Source organism: Tupaia chinensis, unplaced genomic scaffold, assembly GCF_000334495.1.
Source record: "Tupaia chinensis unplaced genomic scaffold, TupChi_1.0 Scaffold143644_1, whole genome shotgun sequence".
In the NCBI taxonomy this organism is placed as follows: Eukaryota; Metazoa; Chordata; class Mammalia; order Scandentia; family Tupaiidae; genus Tupaia; species Tupaia belangeri.
Window position 1 is genome coordinate 176,488 of NW_006203492.1, and position 8,743 is coordinate 185,230.

Consider the following 8,743-nt stretch of genomic DNA (forward strand, 5'->3'; position numbering starts at 1 on the left):
CCCCCCTCCCGCCGGCGGCCCAAGCCGGCCGAGCCGCGCTACGAGCTGCCGGGCCGCAAGTTCTTCTGCGGCAAGGCCATCCCGGAGAAGTACGCGGCCGTGCGCGAGGCGGTGCTCAAGGAGCTGGCCGACGCCGCCTGGTGCGGCATCTCCACCGACATGTGGCGCAGCGACAACCAGAAGCGCACCTACGTGACGCTGTCGGCGCACTTCCTGGGCCTCGGCGCCCCCGGCTCCCTGAGCCTGGGCTCCCGCTGCCTGAAGACCTTCGAGGTGCCCGAGGACAACACGGCGGACACCATCACGCGGGTGCTCTACGAGGTCTTCATCGAGTGGGGCGTGGGCGCCAAGGTCTTCGGGGCCACCACCGACTACGGCAAGGACCTGGTGAAGGCGTGCGCGCTCCTGGACATCCCGGTGCAGATGCCCTGCTTGGGCCAGACCTTCCACGCCGGCATCCGGCAGGCCTTGCAGCTGCCCAAGCTGGCGGGGCTGCTGGACCGCTGCCGCCGGCTGGTGGAGTACTTCCAGCAGTCTTCGGTGGCCATGTACATGCTGGCGGAGAAGCAGAAGCAGGAGGGCGCGGCCCACTGCATGCTGCTGAGCGACCGCGTGGCCCGCTGGGGCAGCACACTGGCCATGCTGCAGCGCCTCAAGGAGCAGCAGTTCGCCATCGCCGGCGTGCTCGTGGAAGACAGCAACAACCACCACCTGATGCTGGAGGCGGGCGAGTGGCGCGCCATCGAGGCGCTGGTGGAGCTGCTGCAGCCCTTCCAGCAGGTGGCCGAGGTGCTGTCGGCCTCCAGGCACCCCACCATCAGCATGGTCAAGCCCTTGCTGCACATGCTGCTCAACACCACGCTCACCGTCAAGGACAGCGACATCAAGGAGATCGGCATGGCCAAGGAGCTCATCGCCAAGGAGCTGGCCCGCACCTACCAGGACGCGCCCGAGATCGACATGTTCCTCAACGTGGCCACCTTCCTGGACCCCCGCTACAAGCGGCTGCCCTTCCTGTCGGCCTTCGAGAGGCAGCAGGTGGAGAACCGCGTGGTGGAGGAAGCCAAAGGGCTCCTGGACAAGGCCAAGGACGCTGGCGCTGGCGTCCACGCCGCCGCCGGCCAGCGTCATCAACAGCATGCTGGCCGAGATCTTCTGCCAGACGGGGGGCGCGGAGGACCAGGAGGAGTGGCACGCGCAGGTGGTGGAGGAGCTCAGCAACTTCAAGTCGCAGAAGGTGCTGGGCCTCCAGGAGGACCCGCTCAAGTGGTGGTCCGACCGCCTGGCGCTCTTCCCGCTGCTGCCCAAGGTGCTCCAGAAGTACTGGTGCGTGCCGGCCACCCGCGTCTTCCCCGAGCGCCTCTTCGGCTCCTCCGCCAACGTGGTCAGCGCCAAACGCAACCGCCTGGCGCCGGCGCACGTGGACGAACAGGTCTTCCTGTACGAGAACGCGCGCAGCAGCGGGAGCGCCGAGCCCGAGCCCGAGGACGAGGACGAGGGCGAGTGGGGCCTGGACCAGGAGCAGGTGTTCGCCTTGGCCGAGGGCGTGAGCAGCAGCTTCTTTGGCATCAGGGACGCCGGCTTCCTGTAGGAGGAGGACGGGTCTGGGCTCGCACGTCTCGGAGGAGGAGGGGCGGTCCCGCTGGGCCGTGCGGTCTGCTGTCCACACCGCAGCTGGCCTGGTTGGGCCGCCGGCAGCCCGCAGGCCTGCAGCGCATGAGCAGAGCGAGAGGAGCGGCTTTCGGCGGGCGGGGGGGATGCGGCCAGCTGGGCTTTGCAGCCGGTGGCCGCCGGCGCTCCTGCACAGCCCGGAGGAAATGAGAAGCCAGAGGGAGCCTTGAGCGTGGGATGCACTGCTGTGGCGCTGGGGCTGGCTGGGTGTGGCATCTCCGAGGTGCCAGCTGTCTCGCCGAGCGCCGGGGAGCTGGGGAAGACAGAGGCGTGCTTCTGAGTGCGGGGACGCCCTGCTCTCCAGCGCGCGGCCGGCTTGCCCTTGCAGCTCTGAGGCCTCCGGTGCGCAGTCTCGCAGCGCGACGGAGAAGTGGGACGGAGACAGGGAGAGGTGTGGGCTGTGGGGGGTGGATACCCTGCTTTCCATCATGCAGGCCACTTTGTTTTTAAAAGGTTCTTGCCACAGGGCACATGTGCTCATAGAAAGACAGAGACAGACAGAGGGAAGGTGAGAAATCACCGCCCAGGGGCGGCCACGCCACAGTCGCTCCTCCTCCATTCTCCTGGGATTCTGGGTGCGCACGCCCACGTATGAACCTGGTGTGTTTCCAGCAGCCGGGTCCGGGACTCGAACTGCAGCTGGCCATGTGGGAGTCCAGCCCCCATTGGTCCCAGCAGCCCCTGGGCTTTTGCAGCTCTGAGGTGGTTGGCAGTGTGTTGGTCCCAGCAGCCACTCGGCTTTTGCAGCTCTGAGGTGGTTGGCAGTGTGGCAGAGCTCCAGGGAGACCGGGAAAGAGACGGGCATTTGAGCGGCCTGAAGCGAGGCAGAGCCGTTTTCTCCGGGGGGACTCTCCTGCTTCCTTCTCTCTCCTCATATAAAAATACACCCGTTACGTGAGCTGGGTGCCCGGGGCCTGGCCTCTCGCGGATTGCGAAGCCCGAGCTCCCAGAGAGAAACGGCGTACAGCGCCCCACAGGGGGGACATTTTCCCTGGAACGAATTTGAACACACCCGAGAAAATGTGGCATCGGGGAAGGGAGAAGGGGCCTTGGCCAGACACCCCCAGGCGTGTGACTTACGCGCTCTGTGGGCAGATGAATTCACGGTGACGTGTTCGTGGACCCGCGAACGGAGCTTCTGGGAAGCACAGGAGGGATTTTTAGCCGGCCTGCCCTTCTTGGCAAAGGTTGGTGTTGACTGGGAGACGCTGGAGGAGCCTCGAACGCAGGCTCTTAGCAAGGGGAGCCCAGGACGAAGGACGTCGAAGGGGTTCCACGTCCTGCAGCGTGGCCACGACCTTTTCCCGCCCCCGCGGCAGAGTTCAGTCTAGACGCATCCCCGTTTCCAGCCCGGAGCTCGTGGCTTCTGAGGTCATCTTCCGCTGCGTCTGAGGCCACTTGTCCCAGAATCCTTTTCCAGCGTGCGAATACGATCCCTTCTTTGGAAGCGTTATTTTGAAACCTACCCACCCGGGGGGCGCTTTGTGGCATCAAGAGGGTGTTTTCGATTTGATTTGTTATGGGAAAAGTGAATTGAATTCTTGAATTCTCCCTCTCTTTCTGTTTTTTTTTTTTTTCCCTTAGTTTTTTTTTTGCCGTAGGGCATGTGTGCTCTCTAGGGAGAGACAGAGAGACCCAGAGACAGTGAGAAATCACTCCCACCAAGGCCCTTGCTTCCCTGTTGAATCGTCTCTTCTAAACTCAATACTGTGGGAGCATTTAATTGAAAAAAAAAAATGACCTTGGGGTTGTTTTATCTTAGGGGGTTCTTGTGACTTAATTTGGGAGAATGTTCTTCAACAGGTAGAAAATACAGAGGGCCTATCCCAGATCCGAAGCGCTCCGAAGCGCTCCACAATCGGAAACGTGTCGAGCCCCAGACAGGACGCCTCGAGTGGAAAATTCCACCCTTCTCCTCCATTCTCCTCTCGAGATCTTGGGCACGCACGCACACGCGCCTGGCGTGAGTTTAAGCCACCAGGTCCGGGACTCGAACTGCGATTGACTACATAGGAGTCCAGCGACATAGCCATGACGCTAACCTGCTGGTCCCTATACCACTCGGTGTTTTCATTCTAAGAGAGATTTTTGCAGCTGGGCACCTGCGCTTGCCAGAGAGACAGAGAGACAGAGACGGAAAGCGAGAAATCCCCCGCCAGGGGCCATGGCCACGCTGCAGCCTCTTTTCCTCCATTCTGCTCTCAGGATTTTGCACATGGACACACACGTGCGCCGGGCTTGAGTTTTAAGCCACTGCTGGGTCTGGGACTCGAGCCGCGGTGGGAGTCCAGCCACGTCCAGCCACGTAGCCATTATGCCAACTGCTGGTCCTTGTCATGACTGTTGCTATTCTAAAATACAAAAAAAAAAAATCTAGAATTCGAATTCTGTTCCCAAGCATTCGGAAAAGGGTGGTTTTTGTTTGTGTTTTCAGCAGAGGGTGCGTGTGCCCACTGAGGGAGTCAGAGGGTGAAAGTGCAGGGGGTGGTCACTTCCACCGCTCCCCGCTCTCAGGCTTCTGGGCACGCACGCACACGTGCCTGGAGGGTTTCTCAAGCCGCTGGGTCCAGGTCTCAAAACGCACGGTTGGCCAATCCAGCCCCCTTAAGCAGTGTCCCACCGGGCGCACCTTTAACAATTGTTCTATTTATAAAAACATGGCGTCTGGCTGTGGGTACTTAGAGATAGTGCAGGAGGAGGGTGGGAGGTGGCGGGAGCTGAGGGAGGGTCACGGGGAAAACGCCCGGCATGGTTTTTGGGCCGCCAGGTCCAGGACTTGAACCCTGGTCCGCCGTCATGTGGGATTCTAGCTTGCTGGCTTTCAGCCTGTAATATATTTATATATGTATATATTTTTAGAGAGATTTTTGCTATAGGACATGTGTGCTCACCTATAAAGAGACAGAAAGGGAGAAATCACCCCCCGGGGGGATGGCCACGCCGCAATCCCTTCTCCTCCATTCTCCTCTCGGGATCCTGGGCACGCATGCACACGCGCCTGGTGTGAGTTTTAAGCTGCCGGGTCCGGAGCTCGAACCGTGGTCGACTACGTGGGAGTCCAGCCCTACCTGCTGGTGTCGTCTGTACTTTTTAACGGGAGAAACACTGACTCGCAGGAGCAGCTGGCTTCTGTGTGAGGGGTTCCTGTAGGGCGTCTCCTGGATCCTCGCACGCCTGTGGGGTAAGACCCGCCGGGGTCGGAGATGGGGGAGGGTCAGCCAGGGAGGCTGTGGTTGACAAGTCCTTTCAACTCTTGGCATTGTCCTGGCGACCCTCTGAGCAGGTCAGGGACGTGCGAGCAGGAAACACCGGGTCGCTCCTGCCTCCTGCCTCCGGACTTCCCGGGCCTGCGGGGGCAGAATGCTATCCCTGAGTCTCCAAGCTATTTTTAGAAAACGGAGCGTGGAGGAGAGGCGCTGACCCTGGGCTGGCTTTTTAAGGAAAGCCATTCCCGGGCTGAGTGCAGAGCGTGGGCGGCTGGTAGGGACACACTGACCGCCTTTGGGACTCGTCGGCTTTCTGCTCCGAGGTTGCTGGGGTGACCGGCTGGTGCAGCTGCCCCCGCGTTTTTAAAGCTGGTTGTCCTCCTGCCCCAGCAATGCTGACTCCTTTGTTTCATGCGTTCACATTGAACTCCTGTTCGATCAAACCGGAGAAATAAACAAACTGCTATTTATGTGTCTGCTGTGTGTCAGTCTGTTTTTTTCTTTCTGAGAGATGTTTGCTCTAGGGCACGTGCGCTCTCTGGGGAGACAGAGACAGAGAGTTCGTGCACTCTCCAGAAAGAGAAAGGGAAGGGGGAGAACCCCCGCTGCCCGGATCCTGGGGACACACGTGCCTGGCATGTTTTTCAGATCTCTGGGGCCGGGACTTGAACGGTGATTGGCAGTGAGCCCTCGGCCTCCCTTAACTGTTGGACTATGGAGCGGGCCCTGCCGTTCTTCAGAGAAAACCTTGCAGGTCCTCGGCCGTGAGTTCTGCGCCCGCTTGTCTGGGCTCTCTGTTATCAGGCACGTCGGAATTTTCTTTCTATTTTCTGGCGTCAGAAATAGCTATGTGAATAAGTGTGGGGTTGAGGGAAGCCATCGCTGGGAACAGGGAATGCACGTCTCCTTGCCTGGCCTGTCTCTGCCTGGAACGTGATCGTGTGGTGCATGGTTTTCGTTTTCTGTCTTTCTTTTTGTAGAGGATTTTGCCACAGGACGTGTGTGCTTGCCGGAGAGAGAATGACAGAGACAGGGAGAGGGAAGAGAGGAATCTCCCCCCGGGGGGATGGCCACACTGCAATCCCTTCTCCACTCGTCTGGGATTTGGGACATGCGCGCACATGTGCCCAGTGTGAGTCTCAAGCCACCGGGTCCAGGACTTGAACTGTGGTTGACCACGTGGGAATTCAGGTGGCCTCAATGGCAGATTTTCTTCCTTTTTAAATTTTGGTAGAGGTTTTTGCCCTAGGGCGTGTGTACTCTCCAGTGAGAGAGAGACAGAGACAGTGAGAGGGTAAGTGAGAAATCACCACCTCCCCCCCAGGGAATGGCTACACCACAATCCTTTTTCCATTCTCTTCCTGGCCTCTTGGGCACACACGCAGATGTGCCTGGCATGAGTTTCAAGGCACCGGGTCTGGGGCTCGAACCACGGTTGGCTATGTGGAAGTCCAGGGCTGTAACCACTATGCCATTTGCTGGCCCCGAGTGCATGGTTTTCTAAATTGGAGCCCTTTTTTTAGGCATGAAGCCAGACTCTTTCTTTCTTTGTTTCTTTTTTTAAGAATTATTTTTATTGAACTTTATTATTATTGTTTTAATTTGACCAGAGAAAGAGAGAGAGAGAGAGAGAGAGAAAGCTGCCAGGTCCGAGGCTCAAACCGCAGTCAGCTATGTGGTAGTCCAGCGTCTTTAACTCCCACGCCGTGTACCAGCCCCCAGGGCAGACCATTTCTGCAAATGCCTGTCGATCTCGCCCCTCTGGTTCCTTTCTCCACTGCTGTCCCTACCTCCCCTGTTTCTTTTTCTTTTCTCTTTCTCCTTTCTCCCTTCTCTACCTCCCTCCTTCCTTTCTCACAAGAGAACAGAGTCGGGCCAGCAGGTGGCGTGCTGCTTAAGGTGTCTGCACCCCACCGGGCTGCCTGCGTGCTTCCAGTCGGCCTCTTAGCCTCCAGGCTCGGGGGTCCCCCAGCCCCGGGACCACAGACTGGTCCTGGTTGCTCTTAGGAAGCAGGCTGCAGAGCAGGACGGGCCAGCCAGCGGGACATCCTGCATTTATAGCCGCTCCCCATCTTCCCTGAGCCCCGCCTCCGGTTCCATCGGCAGCGACCCAAGATTCCCATGGGGCACAGGCCCGACTGTGAGCCACACACGCGGGGGATCTGGCCTGTGAGCTCCTCACCGGAACCTCGTGCCTGACGACCAGAGGTGGAGCTGGGGCGGTGACGCCGGCACTGGGGAACAGCTGCAGACCCTGCATGGCGTGTACGGTTCCTTCATTAGATGTCACAGTCCTAACCACGGACACCCAGGACGCTCCATGTCCTGTGATTGACCCGTTCCCCAGAGCAGCCCCCTCCCGGTCCTGGAGATCGGCCTTCCGTGAGACTGGTCCCCGGCCGCGCAAAGCCTGGGGACCGCTGCTCGAGGCCATGGCCGCATCCCGGCTTTCTCTCACTCCATCGGTCCTTCCTGCAGAGACAGAATGGCGGCTTGCAGCTGCTTGGGCAGGGCCGGCCCCCTCTGTGCACACGGCGTCGGAAAGCCCGTGTTTTGGCATGGCAGGCCACCTGGTCGTGGGTGGCAGCGCGCGGTGTCACTTTCCCCGTTATTAGGAAGGCCCCGCATCGACGTCGCGGTAGACACGGCCGCTCCTCAGGGGAATCTGATGTCTGATGATCGGAGGCGGAGCTGGGGCGGTGACGCCAGCACTGGGGTTGGGTGTGACTCTCAGTGACGCCGGCTGCCGTGGGGGAGCTCAGGATGGAGTCCCGGGGTCGCCCCGTGCACGCCAGGTGCAGACGCGTGTGCCCGCCATCCCGGCCGGCGGGGATCGCGGTAGACACGGCCGCTCCTCAGGGGAATCTGATGTCTGATGATCGGAGGCGGAGCTGGGGCGGTGACGCCAGCACTGGGGTTGGGTGTGACTCTCAGTGACGCCGGCTGCCGTGGGGGAGCTCAGGATGGAGTCCCGGGGTCGCCCCGTGCACGCCAGGTGCAGACGCGTGTGCCCGCCATCCCGGCCGGCGGGGAAGGCTTCGGGGAGATGGCACATGGGATCACACGGAGGGTGCTCGTGTCGTGGAGAGAAAGAAAGCAGCTGCAGACATGACACCAGTCTTGCAAAAACTGGGACGAGGGACAAGGGGCTGGAGGGCCCACGAGTAAACATGACACTCTGGAAGGCCGACCCACGCGGGAGGGGCCCTACTTGGCACCCGGAGACCTCTCCAGGGGCACCGGGCATGTGTGTACTCCTGAGGTAAGGGGTGGGTCAGGGCAGTGACACCCTTTTGGGGGTGCTTGCTTGCTCTCCTCTTTTTTAAGCTGTTTTTGGAGAGGTGTATTGCTATAGGGCGTGTGTGCTCGCCAGACAGAGAGAGACAGAGAGACAGGAAGCGAGAAATCACCCCCCCCCCCCGGGGGAATGGCCACACCGCAATCCCTTCTCCATTCTCCTCTCGGGATCTTGGGCACGCACGCACACGCGCCCGGCGTGAGTTTAAGCCACCAGGTCCAGGACTCGAACTACAGTCGACTACATGGGAGTCCAGCGACACAGCCATGACGCTACCTGCTGGTCCCCACCAGGACGACTTTCAAGCTGACCCGGGGATCTGAGCCCAGCGTGGGCCATGTGACTCTCAGCACTGCAGGTCACTTTGGTAACAACTAGGTCACCAGGCTCGGCCACTCTTTAAAAGCGTGTCTTGTGTTTTTAAGTGATAGGGAGGGGGCCATCGGATGGCATACCAGTTGCCTTGCCGGATTCCCACACAGCCAACTGTGGTTCGAATCCTGGACATGGTGGATTCAAAATCACGCCGGGTGTGTGTGTGCGTGCGTGCCCAAGATCCCAAGAGGAG

General features: G+C 60.1%; 1 protein-coding gene across 1 annotated transcript in view; it reads left to right on the forward strand.

Annotated features, from left to right (window-relative positions):
• Positions 1-1,735, forward strand: part of ZBED1 (zinc finger BED-type containing 1) — a 40,669-nt gene extending 38,934 nt beyond the window's left edge. Inside the window, 2 exon segments of the mRNA XM_027766705.1 lie at positions 1-1,097; positions 1,099-1,735. The exon segment at positions 1-1,097 is cut by the window's left edge and continues 67 nt beyond it. Coding sequence (XP_027622506.1) covers positions 1-1,097; positions 1,099-1,591 — 1,590 coding nt within the window. The 3' untranslated portion in view covers positions 1,592-1,735.
• The last annotated feature ends 7,008 nt before the right edge of the window (positions 1,736-8,743 follow it).